Consider the following 21,968-nt stretch of genomic DNA (forward strand, 5'->3'; position numbering starts at 1 on the left):
TAATGACTTGGTCGATTTTTTTTAACTCATCTTTTCCTATTTCCGAAATCTTCCCAAATTTTCTAGCCTAGCACTAATATCTGCATTGATTTTTTTTTATTTCAGACAATTGTTATTCCTTCTTAGTTAGCTTCAAATTGTGCATCCTTTTTGTAAAGTCTCTCTCTCTCTCAATGGAATATAACTGTTGGGAGTTATGAAATATCTGAATTGCCTTAGCTATTAACTTACTTTCCCAATCACTTGAGCCAATTCTGTCTTCATTCACTTATATAAAGACAATTTCAAGGATAAGATTCAAGTTTCATAAGTCAATTTCTTTCCTTCAAACTGAAAATGAAATTGAATCAAGCTATGGTCACTCTTGACTGAGCATACGTCATGGTGACATTCTTAATTAATCACATTTCTTGACACGTTACCAGGTCAGAAGTTGCTTGCTCCCTTATCATTACATACAAACAGATCAAGGTTCCTCTTTTTTTCAGCATCGCACTATGTGAGGTGAAACATGGTTGGCTGTGTGCCACATCTTTCAAATAATGACCTGAGATCACAGTGTTTGTTGCCTTTTAAACATATTGTTACTCTTAAATTGAATCATAGTGAAAGCAAGTCATAACAAGTTGTGGGATCTAAATGAAACAGGTAGTTCTCAGTAAATGTGCTAAGTATAAAGAATTAAACTCCAACCAACTGTCAATGATTCAGGATTGGCAGAAACAGTAACTAGTTACGATCTGATTTAAACAGCAAGAACTTTAAATATAAATTTCTCACCTCTGTGAACTGTTTCCAAAGCCTCCCACTCTGCTTCTGCCTGCAGCACCTCCAAAGTCACCTCCACTGTAAAAGTAATGACCAAAAAAGTTCCATTATTGTTCCATTTATATGTACAAACGCCTTCCTTTCACAGTTGAAAACCTTCCCTTTGTATTCTTGCTGCTTCAGATTATATGCCTTGTCCATGCACCAGTGGCTTATTTTCTGAGATTAATAATTTCAAGATTGCAATTTTATTTTATCTCCTAATAAAGTACAATAAATTAGAAATCATAGCACTTCAAAATACTTTAAGGAGTTAGGTTGGAAGCTCAAAGGCAGGACAAGTGGAGTAGTAATCTCAGGATTGCTACCAGTGCCACGTGCATGTGAGACTAGGAATAAAAAGCGACTGCAAATGAACACGTGGCTGCAAGACTGGTGTAGGAGGGAGGGCTTTAGACATGTGCATCATTGGGGTACATTCTGGGGGAGGTAGCATGTGTACAAGAAGGATGGATTGCACTTGAACTGGAGGGGCACCAATATCCTGGGCGGGTGGTTTACCACAGCTCTTTAGGTAGGTTGAAGCTCGCTTGGCAGGGGGATTGGAACCAGACCTGCAGATCAGAGGATGGGGTAACTGAGGAACAGGTAAATACAGCATGTAGAGAGTCTGCGATGAGAGATAGACAATTGATAGGGCAAACTTGCAAACACTGTGATGGGTTGAAATGTGTCTACTTTAATGCAAGATGCATCAGGAATAAGGGTGACAAACTTGGAGCATGGATCAGTATTTGGAGCTATGATGCTGTGGGCATTACAAAGCGGAGGAATGGTTTTTGGATGTTCTGGGGTTGAGCTGTTTCAGAAGGAATAGGGAAAGAGATAAAAGAGGTGGGAAAGTCGCATTGCTAATCAGGGATAGTATCATGGCTGCAGAAAGGGAGGTTGTCGAGGAGTGTTTGTCCACTGAGCCAGTTTGGGTGGAAGTCAGAAATAGGAAAAGAGCAGTTACTTTATTGGGAGCTTTCCATAGGTCCCCCCAATAGCCACAGAGGAGCAGATTGGGAGACAGATTTTGGAAAGGTGCAAAAGTAAAAGGATTGTTGTCATGTGTGACATTAACTTCCCTAATTTTGATTGGAACCTCCTTAGTTCAAACAGTTTGGATAGAGCAGTTTTTGTCAAGTGTGTCCAGGAACAGTTCCTGACACAACATGTAGGTTGGCCAACTACAGGAGAGGCATTATTGGATCTGGTGCTTGGCAACGAACCAGGTCAGGTGTCAGATCTCTCAGTGGGAGATCTGTGATCACAACTCCCTGACCTTGACTATATTCATGGCGATGGATAGCAGCAGATGGTACGGATAAGAATTTAATTGGGGAAGGAGGAATTGCAACATTATTCGGCAGAAACCGTGAAGCATAAATTAGCAACAGATATTCCCAGAGAAATGCACGACAGATATGTGGAGGTAGTTTCAAAGCATTTGCTGATAGTGGTGGACAAATTTATCCCACTGAGGCAAGGAAGGGATGGGAAGTTGAAAGAACTTTGGGTGACAAGGGATGTAGAACATCTAGTCAAGAGGACAAAGGAAGCTTACTTAAGGTTGTGGAGGCAAGGATCAGGCAGGGGTCGAGAGGGTTACAAGGTAGTCTGGAAGGAATTGAAGAATGGACTGAGGAGAGCTAGAAGGGGGCATGAGAAAGCTTTAGCAGGAAGGATTAAAGAAAACTCAAAGGCGTTCTATACTTGTGTGAGGAACAAGAGAATGGCCAGAGTGAGGGTGGGGCAGACCAGGGACAGTGGAAGGAACTTGTGCCTAGAGACAAAGGAGGTTGGGGAGGTCCTGAATGAATACTTTGCTTCAGTATTCACTACTGAGAGGGACCTTGGTGTTTCTGAGGACAGCGTGAAACAGACTGATATGCTCGAACAGGTTGATGTTAAGAAGAAGGATATGCTGAAAATTTTGAAACTATCAGAACAGATAAATCCCATGGGACAGACAGGATATTGTGATGAAACTGCTCCTTTAACAAGGTTATGCTATCCTTGTTTTTCTCTTCAGAGACGTTGTAAATGACACAGACCCGAAAAGTCTAGGGTTGAAGGGTTTTAGGGCCAATTTGACTACAGATAACAGATACTGCCTCAAGCAGAAGGCTTTCAAGTTAAATAAAAAACACTTGTACAATGAAAGGTGAGTGTCCAGTTCTGCCAGCTCAGCCTTTCTCTGTTTTGGGTTGGTTTTCAGCAGTAACGTGAAAAAAGCTGCTGGACCCAAAGAAGCAGGTACTCTCTCTCTGACATCTCTCCTGTCAGAACTTGTGTTTGACTTTATCTTTTTGCCAAGGGGTGTTTAAGGGGATTGTCGCAAGGATTTGAAACAGCAGCATTAAATTGGGATAGTCTGTTGGGTTTTCGGATATGGTATTCTGTTCTCTTTTGTTTGTGTTTCATTCGGTAATCTTGTTAAAAAAATTCTGCTCTGTTTAAAACCAAGTGAGTTGACCTGCTGCATGATTCCCGGAATGTCTGTGTTACACCTATTTAAAACAACTAGCAAAGCTAGGGTAAAGGCTACCTTCTTGAAATGTTTTAAGGAGTCTAACCTGGTCCATAACAATATACACTAGGTTACTATGGGAAGTGAGAGAAGAGATTCCTGCGACTTTGGCAAAGATCTTTGCGTCCTCATTGTCTACCGGAGTAGTGCCAGATGATTGGAGAGAGGAAAATGTTATTCCCTTGTTCAAGAAAGGGTACAGATTTAATCCTGGGAATTACAGAGCAGTCAGTCTCACACCTGTGGTGGGTAAAGTATTGGAGAGGACTCTGAGAGACAGTTTTTATGATTTCTTGGAAAATCATAGTTTGATTGGAGAGAGTCAGCATGATGTTCTGAGGAGCAGGGTCATGCCTCACAAGCCTTATTGAATTATTTGAGGATGTGACAAAGTACGTTGACCAAGGTAGATCAGTGGATGCGATGTACATGGATTTTAGCAAGGTGTTTGTAAGGTTCCCCAGGGTAAACTCATTCAGAAAGTACGGGAGCATGGGATATGGAAAAATCTGACTGTCTCAATGCAGAACTGGCTGGTCCATAGAAGACAGATGGTGATGGTAGACGCAAAGTATTCAGTCTGGACTTGGTGACCAGTGGTGTTCCGCAGGGACTAGTTTTGGGACTTCTACTCTTAGTGACTTTTACAAATGACTTGGATGAGGAAGTGGAAAAGTTGGCTGGTAAGACTGCCAATGACTCAAAGGTTGGTGGAGCGGTATATAGTGTGGAGGGTTGTTGTAGGTTACCAAGGGACATTGACAATGCAGAACTGGGCTGATAAGTGGCAAATGGAGTTCAACCTGGAAAAGCGTGAAATGATTCACTTTGGAAGGTCGAATTTGAATGCAGAATACAAGGTTAAAGGCAAGTTTCTTGGCAGTGAGGAAGAAGAGGATTTTGGGGTTCATGTTCATTGATCCCTCAAAAGTTGCCACCCAAGTTGATAGGTTTGTCAAGAAGACATATGGTGTGTTGGCTTTCATTAGCGGGGAGATTGAGTTTAACAGCCATGAGGTTATGCTGCAATTCTATAGAGCCCTGATTAGACCACACTTGGAAAATTGTATTCTGGTCGCCTTATTGTAGGAAGGATGTGAAAGCGTTCGTGAAGGTGCTGAGGAGATTTACCAGGATGCTGCCTGGACTGAAGGGTGTATCTTTTGAAGAAAGGTCAAGGGAGCTAGGGCTTTTCTCATTGGAACAAAGAAGGATGAAAGGTGACTTGATACAGGTGTATAAGATGATGAGAGGCATTAATAGAGTGGATAGACAGAGACTTTTTCCCATGATGGTAATGGCCATCATGAGGGGGTATAATTTTAAATTGATTGGAGGAAGGTTTAGGGGAGACGTCAAAGGTAGGTTCTTTACTCAGAGAATGGTGGGTGCATGAAATGCACTGCCAGCACTGGTTGTAGCGTCAGATAAGTTAGGAACACTTAAGCGACTCTTGGATAGGCACATGGAAGATGGTACAATGAAGGGTATGGAGGTTAGTCTGATCTTAGAGTCGGATAAAAGGTCAGCACAACATTGAGGGCCAAAGGGTCTGTACTGCACTATACTGTTCTATGTTCTATTCTTGCCCAAATGAACAAGTTTTACTCGTCTACTCCAGCCATATACTTTATGTGCATCACAACTCTGATGAGTTATTCTAGTCGCAACAACAAACACACAAATATAAGAGATAGGCGTAAAGAATGAATGGTTCCACTCAGGCAGAGCTCTAATAGCTCACACATCACAACATTTGCATCCCAGCCTACCCAAAATCCATATAAGATTCAGTGAGAAACCAGATACAAACTTGCACAATTAGGAGGAAACATCTGGAAAATTTTTGGATCCCTTTCGACAATCAAAGCAAGTGCAGAAACCCATCTTTGGCTCACTGATTCAACGAGGTGTCTATCTTATTTTGCTTTTCTCTCCACCAGTCCAGTTCTCATTTAAAGAAACAAGTTGTTCTGCATGCACAGTGGAACCATGTTCCATTGGTTCCACTTTTCTCTGGGGGAGAAAAATAACTATATCCCTGAATCTCGGTGAGTTATGAATTTTCATAACTTGAGATGAATTCTCGTCTTTCTTGACCTAATCAGCTGAAACAAACTGTCTACACAAACAAAATCTGTATTTTTCATTTTATAATCTTTGATAAAATAACCAATAGACTTATCTTCTCCAAACTGAGTTACATTTCTCAGGTTTGGTAAATCCAGTTAAGTAAGAGACCACAGCATGGTACAGACTGACAAGAACGGAGTGAGTTCAATCCACACACAACGATTCAGATAAATTCGATTCCAGAATGAAACCCAGATTAGTGGATCATAGTTTTATTTTCCCAATTTGGTTAGAGTGGTGATAACTCACGAGATATATTCCCAAGACACTGCATTCATAACAAACAACGTCAAGTTTAGGATATGCAAGAAAATCAAAACCAAAGCTTTATGACAACTTGAAAAAATCTTTGCATTAACAGAAAATAGAAAGATTCAACCCTCTTTGCCAGCAATATCCTTTAGAGACAGTCAACCCCATTGTAGCATAATTTCTCGATCAGTGGTGCTGGAAGAGCACAGCAGTTCACGCAGCGTCCAACGAACAGCGAAATCGATGTTTCGGGCAAAAGCCCTTCAGCCCGAAATGTCGATTTCGCTGCTTGTTGGATGCTGCCTGAACTGCTGTGCTCTTCCAGCATCACTGATCCAGAATCTGGTTTCCAGCATCTGCAGTCATTGTTTTTAGCCCATTATAGTATAACTCAAACCTTCATGTGATTGCAAGCATTTCCTTTCGGTGAACTTCTGAACATTTACAAGATGTGATTCTCTGTGTTACTATCTCTACCTGAGACACACAGCCACAGACTCACTCACTGACTGTTCCAAAGGAACTCTAAGATGAAATGCAAAGTTTTCTTCAATTACTTTGACTACTACTCAGCTGCTAAACAGTGCAACTGCTTTCTTCTGAACTGATCCTGCTTCTAATCTCTGGCTGATTTATCCACAGGTCATAAAAATTTATCTTAGGAAACACTCCAACAAGTAGTGCAGCAGGCAGTTTCTCTGGCCATTTGATTTAACTTGCATGATTTGTTGGAACTGTTGTTTGACCCATTGCTAAAAAACAAAGTATTCCTGAAACTAATACAAGTCATATTGACAGAACGGAAAATCAACAGCCTGTTTACAAATACTTGAGAAACTAATTTCACAAATTATATTAATAAATTAGAAACTTACATCACAAAACATATTTGTGCTCTATCAGCTCCAACAACCACTGTGTTGCATTGGCCATGAACACTTAATGCTGCAAAAGAGTCGAAGCTTTTTCTTTTTCCACTATGTATGTACACCTTTCAGGAAAAGTATTTATGTTTTATATTTGCGCTGCTCACATACACAGCACATTTTTAAGTTAAGCAACATGCCTTTCATTCATTTCATTGCCAGTAAACCAATTTGCCAACCTTCACTTTGATTATTAAAGCCAAAAGTCAACCTTTTGGCCTGCAATGACCAAGAAGTGTGCAATTCAAGTTGATTCATGGCTGGAGAGGATACTAGGTAGGAGTTAACCTTCAAAGAAACTGAAACGTACATCCAATCCAAACCTTGGAACCACAGACTCACCTTCATGCTTTTTTTCATCAACTCCAGCTGTAAGAGACTGTAAAAGGCCATTTTTCTTCAATGCAGAAATCTGGAATACAAGTAATAGCAATCCTGAATCCAAAGCCTTGAAGAACTCCTGATGTTAGCAAGAATGTTGAAATATATACAAACACGTATCCCATGAACTGTCATAATTTCATTCTGAATCTGCAAGGCTCTAGCTACTCACAGGCATAGATTTAAGCACTTCATTCCCATTACGAACATCATCAGCCACATGTGGACGTAAACACATACCCAGCAAACCCTGAAAAGCAGCACAAAAGAGAACATCATGCGCAAGCAGAAACACTCCTGCCCAGGGAGGTGAGGAAGCTGCCATACTAAAGAGAGAAAGAGTTCATTAATTCATTAATCTTCTGTTATTGTTGGGATAAACTGTGAGCATTTTACTTTCAATGAAGTAAGCTTGAAGAAGACCTCCCAATTTGTCAGGACCAGAACACAGGGTAGAAATCAATTCACGTAAGTTCACACAACAAGATTTCATCTTTGATCACACAATCAGAGTCAAAGCTGTCTGACTTCTTGTTGAATCCTATAGATGGTCCAGATAAAAACTTGATGTTCTTTGTCATCAAGAAATGTGCTTATTTTAGCACGAGTCCTTGAAATTTGAAGCAACTCTTCAATAAATATTCTTTTCGCATAAATCTTTTCAAGGAGCACACACAGGAATGGTGGTTCATTCTGATGAGAACAAATTACAGAGGTCTGAGATGCAAAGAAATCTGGACATTCTTGATCATGATTCACCAAATGTTAGCAGAGAGGTACAGCAAGCAATTAACAAAGCTAGTAGAATATTATTACTTAGCATAAAGGGAACAAAGTATAATAATAGGGAGATTATGCTTCAGTTTGTGCAGGACACTGGTGAGAATACATAGAGTACTGTGTACATTACTCGTGTCCTTACCTAAGCAAAGAAGAAAGCAATTAAGAATAACATTAGCAGACTAATACCTGCAATGGGCATACTGTACTACTAGGAAAAACTAGACAGGCTAGGCTTGAATTTGATGGAGTTCAGAAGAGTAATCAGCTTCGTGATTGAAATATATCAGAGTACAACATACAACATGTACCATTTGGAAACAATAGGAGATCTTGTAAGGCAATCAAATGAAGGGATAAAAACGATAGGGTGTTAATCTCAGATGGAGATGAGGAGAAACTTTTTTCTCAGAGGCAGTTGTGAGTCTTTTCCTCAAAAAGCAGTGGGAACAAAATATTTAAACATCTTTACGGCAGAGGTGGATGGATTCTTTGTGAGCTAGTTTATTAGGGGCAGGCAGGGATGTAACATAATGGGATCAGCCATCATCATATTGATGGTGCAGCTGACCATGCAGCCAACTCAGCTCCCATTCCAAACCTCTTTATTTGTGGGCATTCATGTAAATAAATTTAGAACCAAGAGGAAATTATCTGAGGTGTTACATCGTTTCATATTGAATTTACAGCCATTCAATACAACTGGCTATGAATATGCTTAAATTCCACCCAAAACTCCTCCCAACAGCTAACTTAAGCAAACCCAAATGATATAACTTTCTGTTCCTTTCACACTCATATTTCTCTTGCCGTCTTTTGAATTCATCCACATGGCAGCACGCTCCGCAGTCTTGTCAATGTCGAGATGAAGATGTTTCTTCTGGATTCCCTCAGAATTTATGAGTGACAATCACATTTATGACCTGTAGTTTTGGAGTTCTGAAGAAACATATGGATAAATCTCATCAAACCTGTTTCAAATTTTTAAAGATTTCTGTGAGGTCAATCTTCCCCTTTATACTTATTTGAGAAAATAAACACAGTCTCTTTTGTTTCCAAATATCTGTAACATCTCAGTTCTGGTTTCAAACTTGGAGATCTTTTGCCTTTGCTTCCTCAGTGCTTCGATGTACTATTTCTGATACGTTTGAGTCATTTGCTCCTGTTTAAGCAATGACTAACATTTGCATTGTAAAACCCAAGACAAAGTTGTTTTTAAAACAAAGATCATTTACTAAGTTGGTGCATATCTATCTTCTGATAACAAGTGCATATTCAGAGTCCAAGAGAAAGTCCAACAGCCACAGCATCATAATAAAGTCTATTACTTTCCCTCTTTCAGAATTTTCATTAAAAATGTTTTCACTGAAATCCTCTCCCTGGCAGACAGCAATGCTCAAAGGTTGTGAAACTTGAAAGGGTTCAGAAAAGATTTACAAGGATGTTGCCAGGTTTGGAAGATTTGAGCGAAAGGGAGAGGCTAAGTAGGCTGGGGCTGTCTTCCCTAGAGAGTTGGAGGCTGAGGGATGACCTTACAGAGGCCTACAAAATCATGAGGAGCATGGATAGGATAAATAGATAAGGTCTTATCCCTGGAGTGGGGGATTACAGAACTATAGGGCATAGGTTTAGGGTGACAGGGGAAAGATTTACAAGGGACCTAAGGGGCAACTTTTTCACATATGGAATGAGCTGCCAGAGGAAATGGTGGAGGTTGGTACAATCACAACATTTAAAAGGCATCTGAATAGATATATGAATAGGAAGGGTTGAGAGAGATATGGGCCAAGTGCTGCCAAATGGGACTACATTAGGTTAAGATATCTGGTTGGCATGGATGAGTTAGACCGAAGGGGCTGTTTCTGTGCTGCACATTTCTATGACTCTATGATCAAATGCTTACGTTTCTGGAACTATGTTGTTCTTGCAGAGTCCCAGGAGCACAATTTCCAATGCCAGGAATGTTCAACACCTGCACAGAGAAGACTGACAGTTACAACAGTTGAACTCAACAATTTATGGATCTGCCAAGATGGAGGATGAGAAAAAATTCTAGCTGTAACAGGCTTTTTTGAGGTATTTTAGATGTTGAAGGTGATTTCCTCGAATTCCAGGAGCAGCAATTAATGTGTTATATGCTGTTGCATTGTTTTGGAACTTTGGAGGAAAAAGAAGTCAAAACAAAGGCACATTTAAAAGGGAGAGGGACAGACAAAGGCAGCACATGGTCAGGTCAGTGCAGGGGGAGAGAGAGAGACAGAGAGAGAGAAACCCACACTGCTAACTGATACAGCAGTGAACCTGCGCAGTTACTGCCTTTGCTGTTGAATTCATGTATCGCTGGACATTGGAGTGCCTCTAGAAAACTTAACAAATAGTAAATTCAAACTGATCTTGGAGGAATCTATTTGGGAGAGATCGCAGCACAGAAACAGATAAGTGAATATTTTAAGTATAGCCTTGCTTTAAATCTACAATCGTGAGTAGAGTGGGTTCTTTCTTGATTATATGTTTTATTTGAGATATGTCTCTTGATTGAACTTAATAATATAAGCCACAAGTATGAAGTTAGCCCGGAGCATTGTTTTGTAGAGGAATAAGACAGTGTTATTTTCTGAGTCTGTAGACTGGAAGAAGCAAAAATGGCCCTTAGTAAAGTTATATGTTCTTCTTGTCAGACGTGAGAGTTTAGGGATGGATTACATGTTATTGAAGATTATATCTGCAATAAATGCCATTGGTTGCAAATCCTATCAGATTGAATGGATCGGTTGAAGCAACAGTCAGAGGCAATAAGAAATTTACAAGAGCAAGGGGGTGTGATGGATGGCAATTATAGGAAGGGAGGAAAGTCTCAGATACTTACACAGATGGGTTAACTCCAGGCAAGTTAAAAGAGATAGGCAGGCATTGCAGGAGTCTTCTGTGGCTATTCCCATTTCAAACAAGTATGCTGTTTTGGAAAATGTAGGGAGTGATGGATTCTCAGGAAAATGTAGCACGAACAGCTAGGTTTCTGGTATCAAGACTGGCTCTAATGTAATGAGGGTGATGTTGGGTTCCAAGAGATACATTGTGTTAGGGCACTCTCTAGTCTGAGGCACAGACAGACGTTTCTGTGGCTAGCAGCAAAAAATCAGAATGGTGTGTTGCTTCCCTGGTGCCAGGATCAAGGATGTCTCAGAGAGGGTGTAGAATATTCTCAAGGGAGAGAGGGCCCAACAGGAGGTCATTGCACACACCAATGACATAGGGTAGGTGAATTAAAGGCTGAGGAGCTGGTGTATGGGAGAAGGATTCATATTTTTGGATCACTGGAATCTCTTCTGGGGCATAAGTGACCTGTACAAGATGATAGACTGCACCTGAAATGCAAGGGGACTAATATACTGGCAGGGGGAATTTGCTAGAGCTGCTCAGGAGGATTTAAAGTAGTAAGGTCAGGGGATAGGACCCAGGGAGATTGTGAGGACAGAGATCAATCTCAGACTGGTACAGTTGAGAAGAGAAGCAAGTCAAACAGTCAGGGCTGGCAGTAACAAAGTAGACAACAAGGTAGGACTAATAAATTAAACTGCATTTATTTCAATGCAAGACACCTAACAGGGAAAGCAGATAAACTTACAGCATAGTTAGGAACACAGGACTGGGATATCATAGAAATTATAGAAACATGGCTCAAGGATGGACAGGACTGGCAGTGCAATATTCCAGGATACAAATGCTACAGGAAGGACAGAAAGGGGGGCAAGAGAGGAGGGGGAGGGACACTTTGATAAGGGATAGCATTGCAGCTGTACTGAGAGAGGATATTCTCAGAAATACATCCAGGAAAGTTATTTGAGTGGAACTGAGAAATAAGAAAGGGATGATCACCTTATTGTGATTGCATTATGGACTCCCTAATAGTCTGAGGGAAATTGAAAAACAAATTTGTAAGAAGATCTCAGTTACCTGTAAGAATAATAGGCTGGTTATGGTGAGGGATTTTAACTTTCCAAACATAGACTGGGACTGCCATAGTGCTAAGGGGTTGGATGTAGAGGAATTTTTAAATGTGTACAAGAAAATTTTCTGATTCAGTTTGTGGATGTACCTCCTTGAGAAGGTGCAAAACGTGACCTACTCTTGGGAGATAAGGCAGGGCAAATGACTGAGCTGTCAGTGGGGAAGCACTTTGGGGCCAGCGACCATAATTCTATTAGTTTTAAAATAGTGATGGAATAGGATAGACTAGATCTAAAAGTTGAAGTACGAAATTGGAAGAAGGCTAATTTTGACAGTATTAGGCAAGAACTTTCAAAGGTTGATTCAGTGCAGATGTTCGCAGGTAAAGGGACAGCTGGAAACTGGGAAACCTTCAGAAATTAGATAAAAAGAGTCCAGAGAAAGTATATTCCTGTTAGGGTGAAGGAAAGGCTGGTAAGTGTAGGGAATGCTGGATAACTAAAGAAATTAAGGGTTTGGTAAAGAAAAAAAGGAAGCATATGTCAGGTATAGACAGGAGAGGTTGAGTGAATCCTTAGAAGAGTACTAAGGCAGTAGGAGTACAGTTAAGAGGGAAATCAGGCAAGCAAAAAGGGGACTTGAGATAGCTTTGGCAAATAGAGTTAAGAAGAATCCAAAGGGTTTTCACCAATAAATTAAAGACAAAAGGGTAACTAGGGAGACTAAGGCCCTTCAAAGATCAGCAAGGGGGCCTTTGTGTGGAGCCACTGGAGATGGGGAAGATACTAAACGAGTATTTTGCATTAGCGTTTACTGTGGAAAAGGATATGGAAAATATAGAATGCAGGGAAATCGATGGTGACATCTTGAAAAATGTCCATATCACAGAGGAATAAGTGCTGGATGTCTTGATACACTTAAAAGTGAATAGATCCCCAGGACCTGATCATGCATACCTTAAAACTCTGTAGGAAGCTCGAGAAGTGATTGCTGGGCTTCTTGCTGAGATATTTGTATCATCAATAGTCACAGGTGAGGTGCCAGAAGACTGGAGGTTGGCTAACATGGTGCCACTGGGTAAGAAAAGTGGTGAGGACGAGCTAAGGAACTATAGACCAGTGAGCCTGACATCTGTGGTGGACAAGTTGTTGGAGGGAATCCTGAGGGACAGGATGGACATGTATTTGGAAAGGCAAGGACTGATTAGGGATAGTCAACATGGCTTTGTGCGTGGGAAATCATGTCTCACAAACTTGATTGAGTTTTCTGAAGAAGTAACAAAGAGGACTGATGAGAGCAGAGCGGTGGACGTGATCTATATGGACTTCAATAAGGCGTTCGCCAAGGTTCCTCATGGGAGACTGGTTATCAAGGTTAGATCTCATGGATAACAGGGAGAACTAACCATTTAGATGCAGAACTGGCTCAAAGGTAGTAGAAAGACACTCGTGGTGGAAGGTTGTTGGATGTTGGGTCCGCTACTTTTCAACATTTATATAAATGATTCGGATGTGAGCATAATAGGTATGGTTAGTAAGTTTGCAGATGACACCAAAATTAGAGGTGTAGTGGACTGCTAACAAGATTATCTCAGATTACAATGGGATCTTCGTCAGATGGGCCAATGGGCTGATGAGTGGCAGATGGAGTTTAATTTAGATCAGTGCAAGGTGCTACATTTTGGGAAGCAAATCTTATCAGAACTTATACACTTAATCCTAAGGTCCGAGGGAGAGTTGCTGAACAAAGAGTTCTTGGAGTACAGGTTAATAGCTCCATGAAATGGAGTCGCAGTGAAGACAGCGTTTGGTATGCTTTCATTTATTGGTCAGAGTGTTGAGTATGGGAATTGGGAGGTCATGTTGCGACTGTACAGGACATTGGTTCGGCCCTGTTGGAATATTGCGTGCAATTGTGAAACTTGAAAGTATTCAGAAAAGATTTCCAAGGGCATTGCCAGGGTTGGAGGACTTGAGCTATAGGGAAACGCTGAATAGGCTGGGTTTTTTTTCCCTGGAGCATTGGAGGCTGAGGGGAGACCTTATAGAGGTTTACAAAATTATGAGGGGCATGGATAGGATAAATAGACAAAGTCTTTTCCCTGGAGTGGGGAGTCCAGAGATAGAGGGCATAGTTTAGGGTAAGAGGGGAGAGATATAAAAGAGACTTAAGGGGCAATTTTTTCATGCAGAGGAGTGGAACTTTCACGGGCATTGAATGAGCTGCCAGAGGAAGTGGTGGAGGCGAGTACAATTGCATCATTTAAAAGGCACCTGGATGGGCATAAGTATAGGAAGGGTTTGGAGGGATATGGGCCAGGTGGGACATGCTCACAGCATAAGATGACGAACTATATGCTGCACTATGACAGTAGTAGTTCACACAACAGTCTCAGTGTCAGTTGGTGTAATCTTGTTAAGATCAAGTTTTGTGCCAAGACCAGTAATAAAACAGTAATAGAAAATTTTACAATGAAATATAATCTATACTTGTACACAAAGGTGAAATCAAGCTAGATACTGTCTCAGTCCAACTCACCCACTTGTTTCACATACCTTTTGCTTCGCCTCAGTTCGACAATGCTGGTCCCCATCCATTGTTTTTCACAGGTTCCTATGGTAATAGCTGTCACTTCTTCTCAGGATTCTGGGTAAGTTTTAAAACCATGTGCTTTTGAAATGGCCGGGAAAAGGAGTCTCTTCAGCCTTTAAATTTCTAAAGTCAACAATTTGCTATGGGTTCAGGGTGGTAGTTGAACAGTACTGTGCAAAACCAAAACTGCACAATAACCAACATCTGGAATGGTGCCCAGCCTAATTTGCACAACATCATCACAGGCAAATAGTCCTGAATCTCATACGAGAAAGCAGACTTATCCTTATATATAGTGTGGTCGACTGTGTAAAGTGACGTTGTCCTGTTCAGCAGTTGTATCGTTAAGGAAGGTGCTGGAGTTCCTGTTGCATGTGCAGTGACGATAAGCACTGGCCAGCTCATGTACAGCACAGGAAGCTGACAATGAATTTATTACAAAATGCAGTCATTTAATTCGATGTGTGCTGCACCAAGGGAGCCCTCTATGCTGATGTGTGAGAAACTCTACCCTTTGTATGCCAGTCTTCAATCCACAAAATCTCGTCCAAAGACTTGTTTGATGATGCTCGAAGCTTCACAGGCTGGGTTCTTGCACTTGTTATTCTGTGCCAAAATAATGAAGGATTCCTTCGTATGCAAAGCTTTTCAAGAAATTGCTCATACTTTCAAAGATCTAAATGAGATGCAGTTGGAGAACAACTTTCTGAGGAATACAAAAGCAGAAAAAAAATCTAAATTGGATTTGAACAACAAATTTTTTCACCCATCCTTGCTTCCTCTGCTCAGAATACTTCAGCAAAAAAGGATGAACTCACAACATGACTCCCGTTCCTCACCTATTTGCTCTCTTTTGTTCCAGTGGACTCAGATCCATTCTTGGGATAGATTGACATGAGTGCTACTCTCAGTGTGGGTATTTCAGTCAAATGGTTATTCAATACGAGAGCACAGCTACAAAGTGTGAGCAGAAAATAATGCAGAAAAGATAGATCTTGCTCTTACAAAAGATCCACGCAAACCTCCCAGCAGGGGTCAGCCGATATGATAACACTAAATCCTTATTAGCAGTGGGGGACAGGGTCACAGATTATCTACAGAATGCAAAAACCATGGATCCTGAACCCATGTAGCTCCTCGATGTACCATGAAGGTCCTTGGGATCAGACTGGAAGAATCAATGTGTTACAAAATTGGGGTGGGGGCAGACTGCAGAAGTACACAAATTCACAGGTAACAAATTAGTGAATAACGAGGAGTGAGTGTACTCTCAGAAGCAGAAGACATGGCTTAAGTCTTTTGAACACCTTTTCATTGACAATGGCCCTTTATTTACAACAGCCAGACAGGTAATTGCTCAACAGGAAATGGATATTCTGTAGCTTTTGAGTAAAAGATCTCAATGCTGGGACAAATATCAAGGATGCTTTTGTGGACAAACAAATGCTTTGCTCAAGGACTTCCATACTCTCCATAGGTTGGGAGGGAGGGGTCATGGACAGTGAAATCAGAATTTTTGTCACTCTGAACATTGAGGATAGGTTTGAATTTTCCAACAGTCACCAGAGTCGACACAGGAACAGGAGTAGACCACTTAGTCTCTTGAGCCTATTCCACCACTCAGCCAGTATAGCTGATATGTGGTCTAACTCCATATTACCTGCCTTTGGCCCATATCCCTCAATAACTCTGCTCAACAAAAAGCTATCTCTGATTTAAAATTAACAACTGATCTGGTATCAACTGCCATTTGTGGTCTGAAGTTCCGAATCTCTACCCACCTTTGTAACCTTTGTATACTGAAGTGCATCCTTACATTTCTGCTGAACAGTATGGCCCTATTTCTCAAACTATACCTGCTTGTTCTATAATCCCAAACATTGGAAATAGTTTATCTTCATCTATCCTGGTTTTTCCTGTTAATATCTGGAAGACTTCAATCTGATCACTCCTTAAGTTCATAAATTCTACAGAATCGTTCCTTTGCTGCTCAAATAAAACTGGAATGTGAACCAAAATCAAAGCATACATTAGTGCTTCCATTATTATGTTGAAGGAAAAAAGACAGGGGAATGGTTAATGTAAAGACTTCATCAGAACACTCTGAAAGACTGGATATTTGCAATTACATATTCCTTTCCAAATGTTTCTGTCCTTTATTCTGGAACCATAAGTCAATTTGTAGATAGTCAATGGGTCCAGCACGCAATCAAGAGACCCTCTATATTCACTGCCTGACACCTCCGGAAACACTCTCATCACATTCAAGTCCACGGTGGCACAATGGTTAGCACTGCTTCCTCACACCGCCAGAGACCCGGGTTCAATTCCCACCTCAGACAACTGACTATGTGGAGTTTGGACATTCTCCCCGTATCTGTCTGGGTTTCCTCTCGGTGCTCCGGTTTCCTCCCACAGTCCAAAAATGTGCAGGTTAGGTGAACTGGCCAAGCTAAATTGCCTGTAGTGTTAGGTGAAGGGGTAAATGTAGGAGAATGGAGTCTGGGTGGGTTGCACTTCGGCGGGTCGGTGTGGACTTGTTGGGCCGAAGAGCCTGTTTCCACACTGTATCTAATCTAATCTAAAATCTCACCTTCATATGACAGACCTCACCAGGAAAGGAAATAAAATCTTGCAAAAGCTGTCATAACTAAAACAAAAACAATTCTCACAGTCGGCTTGACAGAGGTCCGGAGTCTCCAGTAGTGAACTGTATTCGTCAAAATTCTTGGCCAAATTAGCTGAGTCTGCATGAGTTTCCTCTGGGTGCTCCAGTTTCCTCCCACAGTCCAAAGATTTGCAGGTCAGGTGAATTCATCATGCTAAATTGCCCATAGTATTAGGTGCATTAGTCAGAGGGAAATGGGAATGGGTGGGTTACTCTACAGAAGGTCGGTGTGGACTTGATGGGCTGAAGGGCCTGTTTCCACACTGTTGGGAACCTAATCTAATCTAATCAAAATGCTTCTGTAGTGCTGTTTCTCAAGCGACATTGAGGTTCATTGAAACAGGATAAGAGGCCAAGTCGAAGGGAAGGAATTAAAATTATAGAAAACCAGAACCTCTGCATATGGTTTCCTCAATATCATACCGTGAGGATAAAAAACATTTTGCCAACTTGGGAAAAAAAAGTACACAAAGCACTGATTCACCCAAAGGAGTGCTTGACACACTAGGGGATGGGAATGGAGGATATAAAAGGGGCAGGTGTTATATTTTATGCACTTGGAGATGAAGATGCATTCTGAGGAGGAAGACGGTGTGGAGGATGATTGAGGAATAAAGTTTATACTGAAAGATAAGAGGAAGATACCTTTGATGGCATCACACTGAAGAAATAATTGAGTATGATTCAGAAAACATGGAGGCTGATGGGTGGAGGTTGAGACTAAAACAAACTCTCCAGTGATTCCGGCAGGGAGGAGACAGCAAAGATGTGGGGAAGAGTTCTAGGATATGGAACTGACAAAGTCAAGGACCATGTCAAACAGGCTGAAAGGAAAAGGAAGATATATTCACAAAGACATCAAACAAAAGACATATGCAAAGCATTGGTTAACAATGTGCAGTCATCAGAATACATCAATGCACAGCAAGAGACTGACAAAACCTAGACTATTTTGATCACCCTATCCCCAGAATCGGAGATAAAGGAGTTCAAGAGGGAAGGTAATAGTCAGACACTGACCATAAGATGTTGAAGAAACAATGGAATTTTGGACCAAAGTTGATGAAATTTTCCAGTGTGGGGAGACAGTAGGAAATAGCACCAATACAGAAGTGATATTTATGGGAAAACAGCTAAAGAAGATGACCCAAGTAAAACTAGATGAAGTTTCATGTGTGCTGAAAAATGCAGGAGCTTCAAGGGTGCATCTGGATTCTTCAGCAACGGCTTTTTTGAGACAAAATGAATGGATTTATACAAGAATGTGGTTCTATGTGAGAACCAGGGTCAATCAAGTTAAACAGAATGGTGGTGGCTCAGGAAAAGTTGGGTCTCCTTTCAACAAAGGAGAGTCCTCAAAGCACCCTTGTGATACATAAAGGTGGAAACATTTTGGATAAACTTGGTGCAAAGGAGACAATTAGGGCAATGCAACCCAACTGGCAAATGATGTCAACAGAGCTGCATGTAATGGTGGGAAAATGAAGAAATAAGTGTCATAGTGAAGAACACGATTAAATGATAGGTCCAAAAACAGGAGTCTTCTTAATATACTTTGGGGCTGAGACAGAAGTGGGCTTTTCCAGTTTGAGGGAATTTGAGTTTGGAAGATAGAGAAAGAACATTTACAAAGACAATATAAATGGCACTCTTTGAAACGAAGAGTTCATGATCTGTTATCAAGAGGTCTCTGTGCTCCTCTCATTCTGGCCTCGCGTATCTCCAGTTTTCTTTATTCCACTTCAATAGCCTCGGCCTAATGCTCTGGTATACCCTCCACATACCACATTGACTTTCTACCTCATATTCTTCCTTCAAGCTATTCTCAAATTCGTGCATCTTTGGTCATCTGTCCAAATATCTCCCTGCTTAATTCAATTTCATTCTTTGTTTTATAACTCCCTCTGAAATACTTTGGGATGTTCAACAACATTAATGTGCTATGATTTGTTGAAGCTCTTGTTCAGCGAGAGAGTGGTGGAACTGTCACAAAGATGGCCTCTGCAAAATACAGATTGGTTTAGAATGTTACAGTTGGATCTAATAGAGTGCTACAAGTTCAGAGGAAGGTAAGTAAGAGTAAGTGAGGACCAAATTCCTGTTTTGGGAAAGAAGTCATCACTGGGAATTGAAACAACTGTAAATGGAGTACTGGAAAAAGGGTTGCCTTTTGCAAAGTGTGGCAGACATGGCATGTATCTAGGAGAAAGTGAGGACTGCAGATGCTGGAGATCAGAGCTCAAAAATGTGTTGCTGGAAAAGCGCAGCAGGTCAGGCAGCATCAAAGGAGCAGGAGAATCAACATTTCGGGCATAAGCCCTTCTTCAGGAATGAGGAAGGTGTGCCAAGCAGGTTAAGATAAAAGGTAGGGAGGAGGGGTGTTGGGAATACGATAGGTAGGAGGAGGTTAAGGTGAGGCTTTTCTCAGTCCCAACCCTCAGACTTCTTCCCGACTTCTCCGCCCCCACCCCCTCTCCGGCCTATCACCCTCACCTTAACCTCCTTCCACCTATCGTATTCCCAACGCTCCTCCCCACCTTTTATCTTAGTCTGCTTGGTACAGCCTCCTCATTCCTGAAGAAGGGCTTATGCCCGAAACGTCGATTCTCCTGCTCCTTTGATGCTGCCTGACCTGCTGCGCTTTTCCAGCAACACATTTTTATTGCATGTATCTAAACTTGGTATCTGATGCAAATCTTCTTCTGCAGCAAATGCTCTGGGATTCTGACACATTCCTAACAAGATTCCTTCCCAGCTGAATATTTCATGAATCAAGTCCATGTTATTGTGACATTGAATCTTACCCTATCTCTATTGCACCATTCTTTTTCTACTTTCATCTTTGTGACTTCAATGTAGCTGTTAGCACTGTGTTTATGCCAAGATCACCATGTCTGAGTTCTGAGACTTGACCTCGCGATGCAGTGAGAACATCACCACCTGTGGGCCAAGACCAGCTGCTGTGGTGGGGATGGCGGATTTTGTCACATCATGTCTGAACAGGTTGATTAACAAATATCTACCACCACTACACTGTCAAAAAATAATGTCACAATAACAGTCTCTGTCATTGCTCCTATTACACTGTCACTCTTGTTCCAGTGCACTTCCAACAGGAAAATCCATACTGAAAGAAATGGGAATTCATCATCAGCCAATCCCAAGGCAAAAGCAGGGAGGAGTGAGTTTGCAGACTTCAGCGTGACAACTTTGTGCTTTCTGCCCAACAAATGCATTCCAGTAGCTTCCTGACAATGAAGACTGATGCCTTGTTTACATCCTGCACGGAATTCATGGGAAAAGTCCAGCAAATTACAGCAGCAACAAAATAAGACAGACAACAGCTGGTCTGAGAAAATTCATTTTGGTCAATTTCCTCTTTTCAACCAACATAAGCCAGAAATTGTTCACATACATCAGTGGTGTTGAGGAACAGTCAAGGAGTTGAGAACAGCCAATAAAAAAAATCAAATTAAAGATATTTACCTCGAGATCTTTGAGAGGATAATACTGTACGGTGACAGGTAAGCCCACCTTCTCATTTACATTGAACCTCAATGATCTTTCATTAGCCTGATACCATTCCTATCGGTAACCCAACATGCCACAATGATACTGCTCAATCTAGAGCATTTTGCAACCCATTTGGTCCCACTGGTTCCAATGGAAGTAACACTGCTGTTGTCACTCACCCCTCCAAAGTGGCCCTGTCTCTTACCTCGGGCATGGGTGCCACAAGCAATGGGCACTCTCCATGACCCTTCCCAGACAACTCCTCTCCATGGTCAACCTGGACAAGAACTGTCATTGAAAAAAAGAGGCCAGGAGCGCCGTAAGATATTGACATCGGCACAAAACGTTTAAATAATAATAATAATGCAAGAAATGGCAGGTTAAAGCCATTGTCATGGGGGCCTCGGTCAACTATACAATATTTTTTACTTCATCATCATAAATAATTTCAATACAACGTGAGATTTAACCCCAACAACTCGATTGAAGCGCTTGTGACCAACTACTGTTTTCGGGGCCATGATGGTCTCCACATCTTATGAATCGGATACTGCTCTGAATACTTTTTATCAAATGATTTTTTTTGTTAAACAAGGTTTGCCTTATCTCCACTTTACCTCTCGCTTCAATCTCAGCCGCTATTTAACAGTCGCACACGATCTGCGCATGCACTCGACTCGCGGGACAGGCCGGAAACTGTAGTCTTTTGTTGACGTTTCAGCGGGAATCCGGTCACATTAGAACTACATTTCCCAACATGCATAGAGCATCCCCCTTCCCCCAAACCCCCACGGCACCCAGCCTCGCAACAATGCGTGCAGAGATTGTCCTACAGGAAGGGACAGGCGACAGGAAGTACGAGAACGCGAAACTCAACAGAGCCTCGCACCATGTATAAGTTATGACTCAGGGACAGTGCTGCAAACAATCATATTTCATTATTTTCCCGTCAGAGTTTGGCAAACAGTCATGTATATATTTCCGTCATTTAGAATTATTCCCATGTACAATGAAATGAAAAGCAGACTTGTTATTTTAACGATCTCAAATAGTCACTCGGGAATATGGGTTGCATTTTAACTCTTCCTGTTCTAATCCCATCTTCTCACCCAAACTGAAACAATACTCAAGTTTCTGAGCAAAGCTCGTTGGCCTGAAGTGTTAACTTTTATCTAAATTTCCACAAATGCAGTCTGACCGGCTGAGTATTTCCGGCATTTCCTGTTTTTTTTGCATTTCGACCGTTGATGATGAATTCATTGAGAAAACATTTGAGAGTTTTTGCTAGAACATTTTTAAATGCGGTTTTATTCAACAACTATTCTCTTTATTCCTTCTTTGGACTCATTAATTCTTGCAGCCATTTCAATGCACACAGTAACAGTGTAACCTATTACATAAAAACACAAAAACATTTACAAATTGTTTCTCA

The 21,968-nt window shown here is 41.3% G+C and overlaps 1 protein-coding gene across 5 annotated transcripts in view; it reads right to left on the minus strand.

The window, feature by feature from the left end:
* The window catches only part of elmod3 (ELMO/CED-12 domain containing 3), a 40,824-nt gene extending 19,605 nt beyond the window's left edge, over positions 1-21,219 (minus strand). The window contains exons 1-6 of one of the 5 annotated variants that reach the window (XM_060856494.1): positions 21,154-21,219; positions 14,319-15,061; positions 9,719-9,787; positions 7,208-7,285; positions 6,997-7,066; positions 781-846 (exon numbers count right to left, since the gene is read on the minus strand). In XM_060856494.1, coding sequence (XP_060712477.1) covers positions 781-846; positions 6,997-7,066; positions 7,208-7,285; positions 9,719-9,787; positions 14,319-14,360 — 325 coding nt within the window. In that variant the 5' untranslated portion in view covers positions 14,361-15,061; positions 21,154-21,219. Of the gene's footprint in view, positions 1-780; positions 847-6,996; positions 7,067-7,207; positions 7,286-9,718; positions 9,788-14,318; positions 15,062-20,741; positions 20,781-21,153 lie in introns of those variants that run through there. The other 4 variants (XM_060856495.1, XM_060856496.1, XM_060856497.1 and 1 more) reach the window with 4 other exon arrangements.
* Between the last annotated feature and the right edge of the window lie 749 nt (positions 21,220-21,968).

This window comes from Hemiscyllium ocellatum, chromosome 48, assembly GCF_020745735.1.
Source record: "Hemiscyllium ocellatum isolate sHemOce1 chromosome 48, sHemOce1.pat.X.cur, whole genome shotgun sequence".
NCBI lineage: Eukaryota > Metazoa > Chordata > Chondrichthyes > Orectolobiformes > Hemiscylliidae > Hemiscyllium > Hemiscyllium ocellatum.